Raw genomic sequence first — 19,114 nt, 5'->3', positions numbered from 1 at the left:
CGTTATGACACACTGTACGGACATCCTCGACTTGGAATGGTTGGATTGGGGAACTTCACTTCCTCCGATTCGCCGAAGCGACGACGAAGTCGAGGACTGCATTCATTCCCTTCTCGCATTTCATTTTTTTGTCAACTCTAACTAGCAATCTTACCGGAAGCAAAAAAGTAGCTGAACAACGAAACCCTTGAAGAGTAGCTGAAAACCGCCAATTCCTCCCCCATCGAAACCTCTCACCAACCAACCAACACTTTTGATCTTCCCTCAGGTTCTTTACATGAGTCCAACTACACAGAGCATGGCACCGAGGAGAGCACCCGTGACCTTGACGCTCACCATCGAACCACCAGAGGAATCCCCCGAGCTAGAACCAGTAGCAGCAGCCGCAAGCCCAATCGTCCTAACAGTAGTTACATCATCACTAACAGCCTGCTCAACGGCATACACCTGATTCGTCGACCCGGCCTGCTCGACCGTCGTAGTAACGGTAGTGTACTGCCATCCCGGTCCCAAACTACTCCAGAACCCATCTCCACCGAGACCTCCCCAGAAGGGGAATCCCCAACCATTGCCGTCCCAGGGACAGCCCGTGACGACCACCTCGCCGGTCGGCCACGTCTTGGTACCGCGCCATCCCGCGCCGAAGGGCCAGTCTTGGTCGGGAGTCTGGTACGTGTAGGTGTAGGTGCCCGTGCTCGAGCAGGATTCGTATTTGCTGCAGAGGGAGCTCGAGCGATCCGAGTAGCTCTTGTATTCGTCTGCTTGGGACGCGCAGGCGGAGGAGATGCAGGTGCGCAGTGGGGATCCCTCGTCGCAGAAGGCCGAGGGAGTAGGCGTGGCTGTCTCCCAGTAGGAAGAGACGCAGTCCTTCTATGGTGGAGATTAGCGTTTTCGTTTCTATAGGCGGGGAGAGATGATTTCGTATGGTTCTATACTTACAGCGCAGCCGGAGCCGCCCGACCCGAAGGGACCTCCTCGTCCATAACCGCCGCCGTAACCACCGCCGCCGTTGCCTCGTCCGAACGGAGGATTGCGAGGCTCGACATGGTGATCGTGTGCGAGCACCAGCAAGGCTTGGGCAAGTGCCGCTAGAGTAAAGTACACCTTCATCTCGTGATTGGCAGTTTCGCTGTTTGGGAGCCCGTTCTAATATTGAGCGTATTCGTATAAAAACTAGTCGATGTCCTTGTAAGAAAGACGGAGTAGGCTGGCGATTTGTGATATAGGATTAAGAAGTCACCCTCTCTCTCTTAGCATGTGCGTGAAGAGCGATGAAATGGGTGAAACTCGCGGAGATGAGGGGTCTTATTTATACTACAGTGTCTCGCAACCAAGTCCCAAGCGGCGCGGCCTCACATTGACCTTTGACCCGGCGACGTCAGACACCTGCAGGGAGGTGACGCATCATCACCCTCCTCTCCTTGTAGAAACAGGGTATGCGAGACACAAGACGATGGAAACAGGGTCCTATCTGCGTACAATTCTCGGTCCCGAGAGGTTGCCATGCGATAACTAGGGGAACACGTATATTCCCCACCCTCACTATGCGCACTCGGCTCTACCCTTGGGAAAGAAAGGAACAGGACATGCAGCCGAGCTGATGCAGTGAAATCTTCCCAATAATATCGTTCAACATTCAAATCGAGGCAACTCTAATCTATCCCGATAGCAGTCGTACAAGCACGGCAATGGTTGCGTTTTGGTGGTCAGCGCAACTGTATTGCATTTGCAAAGCCGCGCGGCCTTTACCTTTGAGTCCGGCAGATCATCGTTTTGTAAGCCTTTTTTCCCTTCTGTTCGTTGTTATGGTGTGCGTATTTTGGTATTGCCTGGTTGTTTCTCGCCGGGACTTGGTGAGAATAAACCGTCCGGCCGGAGAGGGTTGGGGAATGCCGGAGGCTGGTCATTTTCCCCACATCTTTGGTTTGCGAAGGCTGGAGGATGTCTTTTCTTGGCGTTTGGATTGATGAGAAACCAGCAGGGTCGGTTTTCCATTCAACAGCACTATCAAAGGATACTCGGACATTGTCTCAGCTGCTTATGGGGGGACTAGCTCGTGGTTGGATCGCGGCGGGAACAGACTACAGTCAGATATAGCCATTCTACCAAGTGCGCTGAGGAGTTTGAAAGGTATCTCCTGCGTCTATTGCTTTCAAGAAGCATGGCAGTTGATGGGAATGTCTTGCAAGGACAGTCCTGCTGTGAAACAACCTTATGTTGAGGTTTGGGACTGACCTTCACACGGCAACTCCGTCTCACAAGGGCACGGCTCGAATTTCGTGAATTCATTACTTACGCGTACCTTAGCAGTTCGTCAATTACCGCCTTTTCTTCATTGTGGGATAAGACCTCATTGTGGAAGTGTGGTACGGCATCGCGCTTTTCCAGACACAAACATCCCTGGCCACGATGAGCGCCTCAACTTCTATCTAATCCCTCATAATCTCAGCTCCCGTCATGATTATAAAACAACTGCAAGAAAGACATACACCTTTCTGCGAACTGACCTACAGCCCTGCGGTGAGCTATGAGTCGTTGACATGTTCGGGAATGTCGCCCCACCGTTCCCAATTTTCTCTCTCTGCGTAGCCGCGCAATCTCTGCTAGCTTCACCCGTTGTGGACGCCGAACCGTAATCAAGGACGTTTCGAAATCATCCCGGTTCATCATGACAGTCCTCATTGCAAACGATTCTCGGAATAATAACAGGAAATGGTGTATCCGGTGTACTATGATCTATATGCTCTATGAAGCAAGTCAAATAGACGAGCAGGACACCGAGGGCGCTGTCGCCAAAGAGAATTAGTCCGTATCAACGAGGACAGTTAATATTTTTGTCTTGTCACTTAAAGCCACATCAAGTTGAGTGAGGTCACCGCATTTACGGCCATGGACCGGACACTGGTCATTGCTTCATACGATCTACTCAAGCCCATAGTGAGATCCCGTTTTGTGGAATAATCATTTAAAGTCGTACACGAGGATTCTAATAACTGTCCTTATAATATAACACCCACAACCGAGATGGTTCTAGAAGACTCCTAAACGAACAGATAAGCAAAATTCAATATAAATCTACCATTTCCCCCTCAACCCTTCTTTTACAGAGGTAAAAGAAATAAAACTAGAAGAAAAAAAATAAGTTAGCATTAAAGATTTATATAGTAAGCGAGAGCCTTAGATACTTATTCTTCGCGTTAATATCAGCGGTACCCATCATCCTCCACATGGATATCGACCCTGCCTGTAGCGAGGAGCAGCCTGACGACAGCCTCGTGGCTGTTTTCGGAAGCCCGGAATAGTGGTGTCCGGCCAAAGTCATTCACGTCAACATCGACCTTGCCCGTAGCGAGGAGCAGCCTGACGACAGCTTTATGGCCATTTTTGGAAGCTAATGATAGTGGTGTCTGGCCAAAGACATTCACATTGACATTGACCTTGCCTGTGGCGAGGAGCAGCCTGATAACAGCCTCGTGGCCATTTTCGGAAGCTAATGATAGTGGTGTCTGGCCAAAGACATTCACATCGACATCGACCGTGCCTGTGGCGAGGAGCAGCCTGACGATAGCCTCATGGCCGTTTTTAGAAGCCCGGAATAGTGGTGTCTGGCCATTCTCATCCTTCACATTGACATCGACCTTGCCTGTAGCGAGGAGCAGCCTGATAACAGCCTCGTGGCCATTTTCGGAAGCTAATGATAGTGGTGTCTGGCCAAAGACATTCACATCGACATCGACCTTGCCCGTGGCGAGGAGTAGCCTAACGATAGCCTCATGGCCGTTTTCGGAAGCCCGGAATAGTGGCGTCCGGCCATTCTCATCCTTCACATCAACATCGACCTTGCCTGTGGCGAGGAGCAGCCTGACGACAGCCTCGTGGCCATTTTCAGAAGCCCGGATTAGTGGCGTCTGGCTAAAGTCATCCTCCACATCGACATCGACCTTGCCTGTAGCGAGGAGCAGCCTGACAATAGCCTTGTGGCCATTTTCGGAAGCCCCGAATAGTGGCGTCCGGCCATTCTCATCCTTCACATCAACATCGACCTTGCCTGTGGCGAGGAGCAGCCTGACAACAGCCTTGTGGCCATTTTCAGAAGCCCGGAATAGTGGCGTCCGGCCATTCTCATCCTTCACATCAACATCGACCTTGCCTGTGGCGAGGAGCAGCCTGACAACAGCCTCGTGGCCATTTTCAGAAGCCCGGAATAGTGGTGTCCGGCCAAAGTCATTCACGTCAACATCGACCTTGCCCGTGGCGAGGAGCAGCGTGACGACAGCCTCGTGGCCGTTTTCGGAAGCCCGGAATAGTGGCGTCCCGCCATACTCATCTTTCGCATCGATATATCTGCACTCGTAATTATTCTGATCCAAATCCAAAGCTGTTTTTAATAGCCCCGAGATATTATACATCGACATGACATGTATTAGGGTTGTCCCTAGTGGTGCATGATAACGAGAAACATCGGTAATCCAATAATGAACACGAACCCATCGCTCCATGAGGTCATTAGATGGCCAAGCAAACAATTCCAGAAGATCATTTTGAGCGATGCCTCTATCATCGCACTGCTTTGTATGGGCCACCCACGAGGTCGCAGCATAGTGCAAAAGAGGAAAGTCGCCATGCCCCAAGGATTTTGACTGGCCGATTTCCTCCATTGCAAGGTAGGTTATGCAAACTCTGGACAATCGGTAATGGGCCATCCCGATTGCTGCATCGGCCGACGTTATGCCATCATGGAGAAATAGCAGGCCATTGTTGTCGATGAAGAAGTCTTTGACGGATTGGTGGATAAACTGGACAACTGGCACCGCGCCTGTACCTGCAGACGAGGCAACAACTTCGGCAAGACCGCAGCTGAGCGTCTCGACTTGTTTCTTTATCCTGGCATTGTTGGATAGGAAACGCCGTGAGTTCCGGTATGCCTTTAGTTGCTTGTACCTGCAATTATCCTCAGCGCCGATAACCAAGGCCCACCGGAGCTCGTCTAATGTCAGCGGCCGGGTGGCAAAGCAGATCCATTCGATCAGCTTCAGAGAGTCCAAGTTCATATTCCGAATGAGGTCCCGATATAATTCATGGAGGCTCTGGGGGAGCTTGTAGATTTCTTCTTCGATCCTCTCTAGGGTCTCGCCCTTTCGATCAAGGGCCAGGACCTGCTTCACTACGAGAAACGCCCACATAAAAAGGCCGGAGGCACGACGCACAATTAAATTTGGAATTGAACTTGAAGCGAGGTCGGGCGAACGTTTCGTAGAAATCCGGGCCCGCACATAGGTGTCGATGTCCTGCTGATTTTCCTCTTCGGGGCAGATTTTAAGTTCGCAGTTCGCGTCGAGGACCGGATAGTGGCGGCATGCGACGCATATGCGAGTCTGTGAACTTACCGACACCAGATCTTCCAGCCATTCGAACAGTTTCACCGCGTTCTCTTCACCACACTCGTCCAAGGCGTCCACAAATAACCAAACTGAGCGGCTCTCAGGGACTTTTTGCAGAGATGTCGTGAAAAAGGTCCGCAGTTCGTTATGATGCCACTGCCACTTTTCACCCACAGTGCCTTTCTGTCTCTGGTTTTTGTCAAAGGCGTGAACGAGGTCTGAGAGTGTGCTGGGGGCCTCGCTAAGGAGTTGATGGAGAAGAGAGCGATAGAGGCCGAGCGGGGTTTTTTGGAATTCGTTACCGCGGCCATGGAAGAAGAATGAAAGAACAATGTCACTTGCTTTCACTTCACAATGCCCGAGGGCATATTTGAGCAATGTCGACTTCCCAGAGCCAGGCTTCCCCTTGATCCAGAGTAGTCCTCCTCGGTCATCAGTCGCCCAGCGCCGATACTTGTGGTGCCGAAGCAGCCATTCACATGTCCCCTGAGCGGCCCAACTAATATCATTGGATCGATCGTCCATTTGCGGAAAGGCTAGCGATCTAAGACAATCTTGCAAGATCTGTTGATCAAGTTCGGGTTCAGGCAGATGCGAGACTTTCAAGTAATTAGTTTAAGTGTAGTAGTTAATGGTAAGCCATATCCACAGGGCCTCACCTTTCTCATCTGCCGGCAAGGTTAATAACAGCTCCTTTGCATAGGAGGCTGCTGTAGCTGCAGCATATTTCTGCCATTTCTTGTTCTTGTGCGAGTCCGCATAATCGCAGACTCCGCGGATCACCAGAGCCTGCCAGGCCCCCATCACACTAGCAGATTCCATTTCAAAGCAAATAATTTCATGGGTTTTATAGAGCTCATTACGCTTCTCGCTTGACATAATCAGTGTGTTGCTTGAACCGATAATGCCGTAATGGATGCGAGGAGAGTCTTTTTCCCGCTGGGCGTCTTCGCCTCGATCGCTTCGGCTTCGTCCTCGTTCAGATACACAACATCTATCGCAGGTCTTTTCTATGTCCGGATGGAGGTAATCGTCTGGAAAGAGAATGTCATGTTCAGGTCCGGGATCATCGAAATTCGGCGCTTCCTTTTTCCCAAGGTGCTGTCGCAGGTTGCGTAGAATGTTCGGTATGTCTGTACCGTCGGTCATATGTTCGGATTCGAGGCTAGCCACCGCAGCGAGCAAAGCAGGAGACGGAGAGAGTGTATGCCCGCTAGGGTTGAACTCGTTATTCCCTTGCCAGGCGCCGAAGTTGTAATGTGCCACGCCCCCTTCATTGCCTCTTGGGCGGCTAACGACAACGTCTCCCAATACAATTTGCTTCATATCTGGGCCATACTCGGGCATCCCTCCTGCTATTCCAACGATGAGAACGTGTTTTATTTTTGGAAAGAAAATGCGCATGTGCGTGAGGACCACAGCAGCTATATCGGTACCAATTCTCGGGCAAACAGTCATCACAACCCAGTGGGCGCCGATTTGCCCTACATGGTAAAGAGTCTCATTCTTCGAGACCTTTTTGCGGTTCTCCAGTATAGCAAGGGCGGGTGTGAGTTCCAACGCCATTGGAGCGATCCATCCAACAGTGATCTTTTCTTCGTATGAGAAGGCCATCTTCGACTTGCGCTGATCGGGCAGGGGCCGGGGCTGATTCTGTCACTCTAGCGGTCAGGCTCAACCATGATGCCAACGTAGACTATGGATCGACAACGCAGTTCTAAAGGCCGTCAGAGCCATAGTCATATTCCGGGTCTTTCATGGAAACTGTCAGGAGTCGGCGTTGTGGTAACTGGTTGGTAAAGTGAGGGGTTCGCGAGGCTGGCAGATGCCCAACGCACGGTCGTTCCGGGCTCTCTCTCTCTCTTTGCCCATGGCCAGGCTACACCACGCTTCCCGCCTGCACAGCCCTCGCTCCGCCTCATTTTCTGCATAGCATGTGGCTAGGCGAGCTGTAATAGAACAATTGGTGGGCATTTTCCGATTCTCAAGTTGCTTGCTGCCTTGAGCTCCTAGATGATTTGCACACCCATTATTATAAAAGAAGAACTTGTGTAGAGGCTCTAGAATTTCGGGTTTTTATCTTTTGCGCTCTCCTGCTTCTTTTCTCTTTATAGTTAGCGACGTCAGTCTTTGGTTCTGCGCAGTGGTCGAGAAACGAGAAATCCTTTGAGGAATTAGAGCAAGGGAGGAAGAATTGAGTGAGGTCAAAAATAAGGTTGTTCAGTGTTGCCTCAGGATTCTCGGGGATGGAGGTTGGAGGTTAGACAGTCCATTGTCCTGTCCAGACTCGGATGGAGCACAGTTACGGACGCAGTCAAGCTTTGACTCGGTTCACCATGACATAGCCCATAGCCCATACCCATCCATGCCCGTCATTATCCCTTCCACTGATCCATCGCAATCAATTTTCCAACCATTGAAAATGAAATATGGCTGATCCTGATACTACGAGAGTTCCTTCGCTGTGGGACCGTACTCTTGATACTCCAGAATTCCACCAATACCTCGACCACCTCCCATTGAAGCAGCTATGCGGTATCTGCAACGGCGCCATCGCCAAAGGCGACATCTGCGTGGGCCGTGAGTTTCTTGACATCGGTCCATCTTCGGTTGGCGACGCATCTTATTGAAATTATTTTGTTTTTAATCGAGCATAGTGATAAGTAATGCCATGGCGACTTCTCTCTGGAAGCGCACAGAGCCATTCGTTGTCCCGGAACCCTTTGAGCGCGTCAGTTCCATCCACCGTTGGCTCATCTGCGCTCGGCGACGATGCCCCCAATGTGATAAGAAGCCGAACACCGCCACTGTTCACCTTGAATGCTTCGAGATGTTGAGGCGTGCATACACTTCCCGCACCGCGCCCGACCGTCTGTTCAGGCACGCAGCTTGGAGACAGCCCTCTGCGCGCATGTCTTGCCTAGGCCTTCCGGAAACTACGCACATTCACCTTTCAGTCGTTTCCGTGGTCTCTGAGAAGTACGGCTTGCCGGGACTCACTAAACTCCCGCAGGAGATTCTCCAGATCATCCGGAATTACTCTGCCTCCGCCATTTCTGGAGATATGTTTCCGGTCTGGACCTCGCTGCCCGACTCGCCGAGACCCCGGATCCGGATCCGGAGGAGGAACGCCTCGAAGTCCCTTTACGTGAGGTCGTGAGGTGGGAACGCGGGACGTCGAAACCTGAAGTGTCTAAGGGGCCTCTTCCTGTTATTCGGCTTACTATTGATTCGCGAGGCATTCGGAGGGTTGAGAGCTTCACTGAAGAGCAAGCGAGATACCGACACGAGAGATATGATGATCGGCTTTTCGTTGTGCAGGGTACATCTGATGCCCAGTTAGAAGGCATCACTGCACTGTTCCAGGTATCTCCATCAAAGCTTTGCTCTGCGGAGAGAGGCCCCCTGTGCCGCTCAACCATGAAGCCACATGCTAACTAGGTATTGAAGGACGGTTTGATGCGCCTTCGCATCCCCCAATGGCAATCCAATCTGCACCTGTGGGATCTTCCAACTCCGCCAACCTTTCCGGCGTCTATACCGCAAGGGGATGAATCAGCTCCCCGGGTTGTCCAACTTCTCCAGGAACCCCGGGAAAAGGACTCTCGCTCGTACAGCATCGACCTGAACGCAGTCACTGGCGTCACTTTTTTCTTTGCAAACTACCTGGGGATGGTTTACATTCACGGCCACACGCGCGACCGGCCATATGCTTCGATCCCATCTGGTCTATCTCCCAATGGCATGTGTTGGCTCTATGTTCCGATATCAAAGAATGACCGAATTCTGTCTCTCGACTTGAGAAGCCGAGACTCGGAGTTCCCTATGAAATGGCCCTCGATACTGGTTTGTTCTCACTAAACGCAGCATTCTTGAGATCTCAAGCCTCCCAGATCCTTCTGACGTTACCCAGATGCGCACCGAACTCACAGGCCAAAACATCTTTGGCACATTCCTAAGAAGCGAGTTTCCCATCTACTCCCTCGGCACAACACCAACAATGCTCTTCTTCACCCGATCGTCGCTCCTCGGCCACATTACACGAATCGGCACCGTATCAAGCCCGACAGCTTCCCGAGTCGCCCCCTCTTACCCCCTCCCAACCGCCGAGGACATCGTCCCCAACTTCCTAGCCATGGACCACCTCGTAAAATTCTCCTCCGCACCCCTCAACGGCGTCAAAACCGCCAGCGTCTTCCACCAGGACAGCCAGCCTGACGCCTCCTGCCTCGGCATCCTCTTCGACTACGAAAACGGCGGCAAGCGCGCCGTGGGCCAGTGTAGGCTCGGCCTCGACTACTACCGCGTGTACGAACGCCCTACGCACGTGTGCGTTCGGAATATGCTGCATCTCCCCGATGGCGAACCAGAGCTTCAGTGGACTGTTAAGGCGCAGTTCTCGAGGGGGAAGGATCATTTGCATGAGGGTGAAGGGAGGGATATACACTGCTTTGAGTTGAGGGATAATATTCTAGATTTTTGGTTTACGGCCCGGGAGTTTTGTATAGAGATTAGAAGGCAGGATCAGGCGCCTGGGAGCAGCGAGTGGAACTCGCATGCTTATGCTATCTCGACTAGCTGAGGGAGACTGAACTTACGGATCAAACGCTGGGAGATGCTGATGATGACACTGAAATGCTGATGATGACACTGAAATGAAAAGAAACACCTTGATTATAATAGCCTACATCTCTAATGTGCCTATCGCGGCAAAACAACTTCTACTCTCGCACAACAAGGGGAAGAACAGAACCAGGACGTGTTCTTATCCTGCCGGGCTTCTTCTTTTCTTGTCGTTTTTCTCTTCGTCGAACCCGCCCCCCTGCACTCGAGACATGTTTCTTCTTCTTTTCCTTCTTTTTCTCGTTCCCTTTTGCAAACAGGGCGAAAAACAAAATAATAACAAAACAGAAACGGAAGCCCCCCCCTTCATAATTCTTTTTTCCCAACTCCAAGCCACACAACGGAAGAAAGTGCGATGCTGAATGCTAGTAACAAAAACTCAAACAAACAAAAGAGGCTAGGAAAGGAGAAGAGAAAGAAAAGACATAGAAGACAATAGGCTGGTGTACGGATGAGACCCATAATATAAAGACGAAAGAGAACGTAACGTCCTTCTTTCCGTTCTATCAAGTTTCTCCTTCAACCAACCCACCTCTAAAACAAGCCATGTCGGCCCCTCGTTGCTCCGCCATACCGAGATCCCAGACCAATCCCCCTAGGTCGACAGCACGCCGAGAGCGACGACGGCTTACTCTAGAGCATCGTGCCAAACGTACCATCGAGGGGGATCGGCTTACGAGGACTGCTGTTGCCACCGCCGCCGTCTTCGCCCTGGGGTTTGCGATGGCGGAACGTGAAGCCGACAAAGAGGCTCTTGCTCATCTCTTCCTCGCGCTCCGCCATGGTTTCGAGCGCCTGCTGCTTCTCGTGGACCTCCTTGTACTTGGCCATGTCGGCCTCGTTGCTGAAGTCGTCGAAGTAGCCAGCGTCGGTCTCGGAGTCCAGCTCCGGTACGAAGGGCGCGCGGGTCTCGCGGAGCGTGTCCCAGTCTACCTCGGCGAAGTAGTGGTGGTCGTAGATGTCCTTGATGTTGGAGAATCGCCTGGACCGGGATTGAATGCAACTGTGGGCGAGTGTTAGTAGAGACGGCGCTGGCGTCGTGAAATAGATGAACCCCCCCCCCCCCCCTTCCCCCCCCCGGCAAAAAAAAAAAAAAAACTTACGTAGTAATAAAGTTCCAAGTTCTGTTGCTCAGGAAATAATTGGGGTCCTCCCAAACGGGCCTCCTCAGAACCTCCTTCCAGTGCTTCAGGTTCCTCCAAGTCTCATCAGGAGTAGAACCAGCAAAAGGCGGGAACCCAGTCAGAGCCTCGAACAACATGCATCCGAGACTCCAATAGTCCACAGTAAAGTCGTACTCCTCACCGCGCAGAACCTCGGGGGCCATGTAGTCCGGGGAGCCGACAATAGACCTCGCGTAATTGACATCCTTTTCTCGCATCGATCGGTATCCCTCCCGACGTTCGGCCACGGTCCTCTGGTCCATGGGCTTCCCGAAGGGTACCGATGTTTCCGATGCCTTCTCGAGGCGGACTCGCATAGACTCAATTTTGGCAGGGGACAGCATTCCCGCCGCCAGACCGAAATCGGTCAACTTGACATGCCCCGTAGAATCGACCAGGAAGTTCTCAGGCTTCAGGTCGCGGTGGATGTATCCTAGCTGGTGCAGGGCGTCGACGGCGCAGAACATCTCGGCAATGTAGAAGCGCGCGTGGCGGTTGGAGAGGACTCCGGTGTTGTTGAGCAACGTTCGGAAGTCACCACCAGGTACGTATTCCATGGCAAGATAAATATTCTTGTCATCCTGGAACGAGTACAGAAGCCTCACGAGCCACTCACTCTTGGCCGTTGTCAGGATATCTCTCTCCGTGAGCACATGGCGGATCTCGTCGAGCTTGAACAGCAGTTTCTTGCTCATGACCTTGAGAGCGCAGACCTCACGCGTATCCTTCTTCTGGGCGAGGAAGACTTGGCCATAACCACCCTGGCCGACCTGGGTGAGGATCTGGAAATCTCCCTGTCGAAGGCGAACGCGGCGTTTACGTAGATTGGCACGCTCTCTGCCAGTATACTTGTGCCACATTTGTTCATATGTCTCCTTGTCCGTCTCAGGTGGAGCAGGGTATTCCGCCTTGAAAGCATCGAGACGGCTCTGTCGGGAGCCTACGTAGGTAAGGAGATCAAAGTAGTAGTCTAGGAAATCTAGACGCAACGAGTACGTTAGTATGCGTCACGATTCGACAAAGCGGGAGTAGGTATACGTACAGAGCTGCGTCACATTGACTAGTCTTCGAACATTTGGCTTTTGGAGAATCTCAAGCTCCTCCGGGGTAAGTCCTCGGGAGGTGTTAAACTTCTTCGCAGGGGTAACTGGCCTACTCGAGTGATAGAGCTCGTGTCTCGAAATCGCTGCGTGATTGTGGTGGTGAGAAGAGTCAAAGACACCCAGACGCGAAGGAGGTGGCGTATTCTCCTGGCCTTGCTTCTTGAGGGGACTGGTATGCGAAGCTACCCCAGTCTTGTGGATGATACTATCATCGGAGATCGAGATCGAGGTATCCTCGAGAGGCTGAACGTTGCTCTTCCCGGGGGATAGAGGCACCACGCCGCTGTGGGGTCGGGTGAGTTTGACAGGAGTCTCTAAAACCGGCGCATTGAGTTTCAATGCATTATCAAAGACACTGGATAGATCGAAAGCTCCAGGAACCGTAGTTTTCTTGCTTGGGCTGCCCTGGGGCGTGGAAGCGGGGTCGAGGAAATCGTGTTGTCCTTTGGCCGGCGTAGTCGGTCGAGGTGAGATATCAAGGGCAGCAGACTTATCGCCTTTGCTGCCGCCAGACAGCAGATTCGTCATGAAGTTGGCCATTTTGAGGCTCTGCGCGCCTGTTACTATGATTGACTCGTCAGCGGTCTGGGTTCGGCTGCAGGGTAACAACACAAGCATATTTCGGTGATAGGTTTAGGACAGTGCTGCAAGAGATGCCAAATGCAGACGAAAAGCTCGAAAGGACCTACCACTATTTCGAGAACTTGAAGATGCGATGGCTGTTTCCTTCCCATGCAGGGATCAGAAGGAGGGTAGTCTGGTCTGGAGGTTTCCGCAGTGTGGTGTCGATAATAAAAACGTATCGATGGAGTAATGCTACTTTAAGATTTCGTGCATATCACGACCCTGCCAGATGCAAGTCCGATGTAATGGCTGTCGAAAATCGAGGAGGGTTCCTCTTCGGTTGGCTGGAAAACAAAGAGTTGTTTTGTCTCTGGATGCAAGAAGACAATAACAACAAACGTCAGCGTCACTCGAATGTACTTCGCGTCTTACGGAGAAGATTGCGCTCGGCCTGCGGAAGGAATAACCGTGCCTGGACCTGAATCAATCGAAACAAAGCCCAATGCAATTTCTCAGACATCAATCAAACTGGTGGTAGCGCATTGTAGTGCCTCGTCACACAATGGGGGCCCCAATAAAGAGCTCATCCTCAGTGTTTAGCGGTGTTGTACTGTACAGTGGGCTGGTGCGGGGCAATTTTCCTTGCGAAAATAGTCAACAACCAAACACCGTTGCAGCAGCAACAGCAACAGTGATCAGTGCTGGCTGCCAAGTGGGGCGTCCCCAGCCTGAGTGACAGGGATTTTGATTAAGACATTTATCCTTATCTCCACGTGATGATAGGCCGTGAAGCCGAATCCATCATCGATTTGAATCTCTAGATCCAGCCCTGGAGCTTTCCAGGCTAGTGGCAAGGCAAACAGTTCTACTCAACGCGATTCCCAATTATTATCGAATACCAAATTAAAAACCATTCGAATTTCTGCCACATAGTCGCAATGAACAAGGAACGCGGGTACAACCCCGTGCAGGCCCAGCGCAAAGCAGATAAGGCAAAGGCCATAAAGAAAGGCAAGAGGACCCGTTCTTAACCGGCTTAGGCTTCGAAGCTTCGCTCGAGTGCAGTAGTTTTAACAAAGTGTTGCTTTGCATAGGCCGGGCCGAAGTTCAGGCGAGGAGAAACGAAAAGCTCGCGCGACGAAATCCTCACCGGATACAAAAACAGATCGATGACCTCAAAGCGATAACGGAAAATGGCGGCAAGCTTACGCGCCACGAGGAGCAAGTGTTAGAAGGACTAGAAAAGGAATTCCGTGCAGTTACAAAAGCGAGAGAAGCCCTCGGAGATGCAGCCCCAGTCTTCAGAGCACCCAGGGAGGGCGGGGACCAAGGCGTGCTGGGAAAGAGAAGACGCGGCCGCTACTATTCTTCAAGCGATGAGGATGTTCCCGAAGATGTGAAGCGAATCCCAATGCCCCGAGATACTCCGCCTCCGATACCCAAAGAGATTATGGATAAGTGGTGGGCGAAGAGGAGAGCGAGGAGGGAGGCAGAACGCGCAGAGGCTGGGGAGATAGCACCACCTCCAGCAGCGAAGAAGGACGAAAAAGCCCGGCCAGCTCCACCCACAGAAGAAAAGACGGTGTACGAAGCCAAACCAGTGGTTCGAGATTTACGGAAAGAAGCTGTCAAGGCCTTCGTGCCTACGTCGGTTATGATGAAGATGAAAAAGGGCAAAGGTCAGGGGGGTCTGATGGAGCCCGAGGAAGCCGACCGCCTCGAGAAGGAGGGATATTTGAAAGCAGCAGCGGCGCCAAATGAAGCAGGATCGACGTCCGCTGTCGGTCCTCAAAAAGTCAGCGTGGAGGAGGTCGAGGACGAGGACCAATAATATGCTTAATGATGTGCATATGGCAATTGCTGTCTCTCCACCAACTCCAGCAGCAGACAGCAGGCCGCGGGAAAAAAAAATTGAAAAAAAAAGCAAGACAAACATGTCATGTCTGGAACCCCGCCCATGTGAATTCGAAATCGGGAAGTCGGTGCGGTCTCTGTGCATAACGGGGTGCGTTCTTAGTCGTCATTCGCTCGCGAAGTTACACCACCGTCCGATGGCACATCGTGCATTTCGAAGGGCGTCGGACTGCGATTCGGAGCGGGAAGAGCATCAATGGGCCATTCTGGACTAGGAAATTTCCAATTGTGGCTAGCAAAGGGGGGGGAGGTGGCGTCCTCCGAAACGCAGCAGCGAAGCCCTGTCAGGAGACGCGAGAGGCCGGAAGGCCGGAATTAGTGGCCGGAATTAGTCCCGGAAGGACAGCCGAGTGTCGGCAGCGTAGAGTTCGGGCCTTCGCCAATCGCCATTGGTTTCCTGTTCGGTCATAGGGTCGAGAGAGTTCTGGAAGACCCAAAAGGACCAGGGAATCCTTCAAGGTTGCCTTGGCCCCATGTCGTTCTTGGTACGTAATAGTGGGCCGCTAAATCGAAGGCTCGTATGAAGTAGTTATACTGTAACCGGACAATGGAGTTGCCTCTCCACTTGAACTCAACATTGAACCAACAATTCCGACCTCCAATGGACTCCCATGCCCAGCACCCCGGCCTCGTGGTTCGGCAACTGACGGCCCCCTCTGCCACCGTTGAATTTTGGTGTTGGCTCCCCATTTCTAAGCTCAACTTCTTGTGCTAGTATGACTCCACCCCTAGTAATTTTCACTTAAATCCTGTGTATAAAGCCCACCTTCTTTTCCATTTGCCTCTACCATGTCTGGGTTTGACTTGACAACCCACACTAATTACTCGCTCAGTCCATTGTAGGACTTCTGATACTCTCGCTCGTTCAGAATGACTGCCATTGACAATGTGAGTGAGAAAGGTGTCCAGCCCGGACTCCCGCAGCAGGGGCAGAGTGGTCCTGCGGCGCGGCCCGAGGCGGAAAAGTCCGAAGAGAAGAAGGGATCGGCACCCCTCGACCAAGCTCAGCAGCCAGCGTCGTCAGGAGAAACAGACACTGAACTTGGATCGGTCGAGAATGGAGAGGACGATGAGGATGAAGAATATCCCGAGGGAGGGTTGGCTGCGTGGCTTGTAGTTTTAGGCTGCTGGCTCGCTCTGCTCTCATCTTTGGGGATCATGAATACACTGGCAACGTTCCAAGCCTATGTCTCGACCCATCAGCTTGCCGAGCATAGTAGTGGCCAAATTGGCTGGATATTTTCCCTATACACGTTCCTCGCCTTCTTCTGTGGCATCTACATTGGTCCAATCTTTGACAAGCATGGCCCGCGATGGCTCATCTTGGGAGGCACAGTTACACAGCTAGCCAGTCTTCTTGGTCTCAGCTTTAGCACGAGTGCGTAGTGTCTTCCTCCCTCACCTATCTCTCGCCTTTTTTTCTACTCCTCAGTAGTTTTGAAATCTCATGCGCTTGTTACTAACTGGCCGCTCTCTCTCCCGCTTTTAGAATACTGGCATTTCATCCTCTCCTTCGGAGTCCTTGCCGGATTTTCGTCATCGTTAATCTTTACCCCCTCGATCGCTGCCGTCGGTCATTTCTTCAAGCGGAGGCGCGCGTTCGCAACGGGAATAGCCTCCACGGGAGGCTCGATCGGAGGCATCATCTTCCCTCTCATGCTCAACAGTCTATTTGAGCGTGTCGGCTGGGGATGGGCCGTTCGCATCCTAGCCTTCCTATCGTTCACTCTCTGTGCAGCGTCGAACTTTCTTATTAAATCCCGTCTCCCACCCGCCCTGAATGCCAACGTGCACCCCGACATCCGAATCTTCAAGAACATTACCTTCCTATGGACGACAATCGGCATCTTCCTACTCGAGTTCGCGCTCTTCATCCCCCTCACCTACATTACGAGTTACATGCTACACAAGGGGTTCAACGACAACTTCTCCTTCAACATGCTTGCGGTCCTCAACGCAGGATCGGTCTTTGGCCGTGCGCTCCCGGGCTGGTGGGGAGACAAGTTCGGCCCTTTCAACTCCAACATGCTCGCCATCGTCCTCGCCATCGTCGCGTGTTTCGCCATCTGGCTGCCTGCGGGCCACACGACAGCGGGTATCATCTTCTTCATGCTCCTGATCGGCTTTTCGAGCGGCAACAACATTAGCATCAGTCCCGTGTGCATCGGCCGGTTGTGCAAGACACAGCACTATGGGCGCTATTATGCTACGACTTATACCCTCGTGGCGGTGGCATGTCTCGTCAGCATTCCTATCGGAGGAGAGATCATCACTTCGAATGGTGGAGAGTACTGGGGCCTCATTGTGTTTACGGGGGCGATATATCTGGGGGGCCTTTTTGCGCTTCAAATGGCCAAGGTAACCTGCGTTGGGTGGAACTTGTTGGCCATTTTCTAGGCCATAGAGAGCCCAAACTTTATCTTTTTCAAATTGAGAGATGCCATTGGGTAGGCATCTGAATATGATAGTGCGATATCGGGGCTAGATGTAATTAGATTATGGGTTCTCGCTGGATAGATTTCTTGGTGGTTCTTCGACAGGTCCTGTTTACACCTTCTGATCAGTTTAGGTTCTAATGATCGAGCGTCTATAAAAAGTTTTTGTCGTTATGATTATATAGTCAATAATACTCCAGTTCGAAAAGCAGACACTGTTCATATTCCGTATTTGTTCACCTATGCTTCATGAAGATTTGGCGATGCTTGGAGACGTTGGACAGGGGAGCGATGACTTACACGGCGTTTAAGCCTCCGTTTCTACTGTAATCTCCAGTTCTCCACTCATTGATCACTTTACCCTACAGACTTTAGCCAGGCAAGCCAGGCTCTAGGCCGCCCCAACAAGCCCGCACTGGCGGGGCTCGCGGGGGAATAGACACAGATCTGCTCGTAATTGTTTAGTGCACACAGGTGTGAGTTAGGCACTTCGACTTGTCGAAGTCGCTCCCACGATGCGACCGAATCCACCAACTGAAAAAAGGAACATTTCCCCCATGTGGGCCCTGACTTCAACGCTTCCACACAACCACCTTGCACCTCATCGCTATCAATCTTAAAATCGGAAGCTACTGGCAATTAGCACCGGGGCTCCTTCCGTCGATGTTGGCCTGACATTTCTAAGCATCATGGGCGTATTACGAGCGGCACGATCACGTGGGGCACACTGAGTCTTCAGTTTCTCCACGGACTTGTCCTCTCTCCTCTCCGCATTCCATATTTTATTACTCCACAGTTCCTCATTTATATCAAAATTCGCCGACAATATTTTTGCATGGACCCTGAATCTACCTTGTGGAGAAGCCGGAAAATAAATCTACACGTTGTGTCTTGACGACGGAGGCCGGAACCAGCAAAGCCATGTTCCTCTCACATACTGAGTATTCTGACGATGTCCAAGATGCCACCATGGACGCAGAATATCAGCCCGTTCATCGAAGCAATGCCGAGACCGCGTTAGATGATGTCTTCGGTGCCAACTCTTCCGGCCCATCCGAGAGTGTAGATCTCGGCGCTGGTAATTCTCTGCCGTCAGACATGCCACGCCTAGAGAGAGAACACACGACTGCAGGTTATCGCGACGGCATTACCGCGGCCAAGGCCCAGAGCATACAGGCTGGATTCGACGAGGGTTTCAGCCTAGGGGCTTCCATAGGGTCCAAGGTGGGCCAAGTCCTTGGGCTTCTCGACGGCATTGCCGAATCCGTCTGTGAGCCTTTATTAAACAATCCCCGTGGGGTTGGCGAGCCGGCAGCAAATGACGACAGTAGCAGCTACGAGAAGGCGAGTATCGGCCGCCTAGCGCAAGCTGCTAGGGACGAGCTGAAAGCTGAGATTGTCTTTGGAGCGGAGTACTGGTTCCCCGACGGCACGTGGAAGTACAACGTCTTGCGAGAAGGCGACGAGGCGGAGCGGGAGGATATTGTCTTTGAAGATGTCGCGAACTCGCACCCTCTCATTCGGAAGTGGACTGCCGTCGCCGAGGAGGAGGCCAGGCGCTGGAACGTCAACATGGATGTTTTGGCCGTGAGCACCGAGACCGCAAGTGAAAATCAGCGGCCAAAGGAAGAAGCGGTGGCCTCGACTTCAAAGCCAGTTACCGAGTCTAAGAACAGCCGGCTTGACTGGTGAGCGAAAAGGGTGGGGTATTTGCCGCGGATATGGTGTCTCGGCTTTCCTCTTTCTGACGATGTCTTTATTTTTGGGAGTCGAAATCCTCCGAAATATAGACATCATCGAGAAATAAGCCAAAGTCGGACAACTCAAGATCCTCACGCCCGAGAGTGCAATAGTGCCCTTTTCTTTTTCAATCCCACGGGGACGCGACAAACGTCGGCATTTCGGGCTGAGGAGCCTTTTGGCTTTACACG

The 19,114-nt window shown here is 52.0% G+C and overlaps 6 protein-coding genes and 1 pseudogene across 6 annotated transcripts; 4 read left to right on the top strand and 3 right to left on the bottom strand.

The window, feature by feature from the left end:
- Positions 1-273: 273 nt before the first annotated feature.
- SAPIO_CDS10002 (uncharacterized protein) lies at positions 274-1,110 on the bottom strand (the record flags this gene model as incomplete). Its single annotated transcript, XM_016783666.1, has 2 exons — positions 274-870; positions 940-1,110. 2 exons carry the CDS (start codon positions 1,108-1,110, stop codon positions 274-276), a joined length of 768 nt encoding a protein of 255 aa, XP_016639113.1.
- A 2,093-nt stretch (positions 1,111-3,203) lies between these two features.
- SAPIO_CDS10001 (1-alkyl-2-acetylglycerophosphocholine esterase) lies at positions 3,204-6,995 on the bottom strand (the record flags this gene model as incomplete). Its single annotated transcript, XM_016783665.1, has 3 exons — positions 3,204-4,378; positions 4,823-5,980; positions 6,041-6,995. The coding sequence occupies 3 exons, from the start codon at positions 6,993-6,995 to the stop codon at positions 3,204-3,206; spliced, it is 3,288 nt and encodes a 1,095-aa protein (XP_016639112.1).
- An 815-nt stretch (positions 6,996-7,810) lies between these two features.
- SAPIO_CDS10000 (uncharacterized protein) lies at positions 7,811-9,963 on the top strand (the record flags this gene model as incomplete). Its single annotated transcript, XM_016783664.1, has 4 exons — positions 7,811-7,961; positions 8,395-8,747; positions 8,832-9,227; positions 9,295-9,963. 4 exons carry the CDS (start codon positions 7,811-7,813, stop codon positions 9,961-9,963), a joined length of 1,569 nt encoding a protein of 522 aa, XP_016639111.1.
- Positions 9,964-10,637: 674 nt separating this feature from the next.
- SAPIO_CDS9999 (Serine/threonine-protein kinase sid2) lies at positions 10,638-12,810 on the bottom strand (the record flags this gene model as incomplete). The annotated part of the gene is made up of 3 exons (XM_016791266.1): positions 10,638-11,007; positions 11,108-12,146; positions 12,210-12,810. The coding sequence occupies 3 exons, from the start codon at positions 12,808-12,810 to the stop codon at positions 10,638-10,640; spliced, it is 2,010 nt and encodes a 669-aa protein (XP_016639110.1).
- A 962-nt stretch (positions 12,811-13,772) lies between these two features.
- Positions 13,773-14,665, top strand: SAPIO_CDS9998 (uncharacterized protein; the record flags this gene model as incomplete). The annotated part of the gene is made up of 2 exons (XM_016791265.1): positions 13,773-13,857; positions 13,929-14,665. The coding sequence occupies 2 exons, from the start codon at positions 13,773-13,775 to the stop codon at positions 14,663-14,665; spliced, it is 822 nt and encodes a 273-aa protein (XP_016639109.1).
- Positions 14,666-15,618: 953 nt separating this feature from the next.
- Positions 15,619-17,145, top strand: SAPIO_CDS9997 (Major facilitator superfamily transporter; the record flags this gene model as incomplete). Its single annotated transcript, XM_016791264.1, has 2 exons — positions 15,619-16,126; positions 16,238-17,145. 2 exons carry the CDS (start codon positions 15,619-15,621, stop codon positions 17,143-17,145), a joined length of 1,416 nt encoding a protein of 471 aa, XP_016639108.1.
- Positions 17,146-18,104: 959 nt separating this feature from the next.
- Positions 18,105-18,875, top strand: SAPIO_CDS9996 (annotated as a pseudogene; the record flags this gene model as incomplete).
- Positions 18,876-19,114: the final 239 nt, after the last annotated feature.

Source organism: Scedosporium apiospermum (assembly GCF_000732125.1).
Source record: "Scedosporium apiospermum strain IHEM 14462 chromosome Unknown SEQ_SAPIO_0154, whole genome shotgun sequence".
NCBI lineage: Eukaryota > Fungi > Ascomycota > Sordariomycetes > Microascales > Microascaceae > Scedosporium > Scedosporium apiospermum.
The sequence above is the reverse complement of the archived record's forward strand: the minus strand, read 5'-3'. Positions and strand labels throughout refer to the sequence as shown.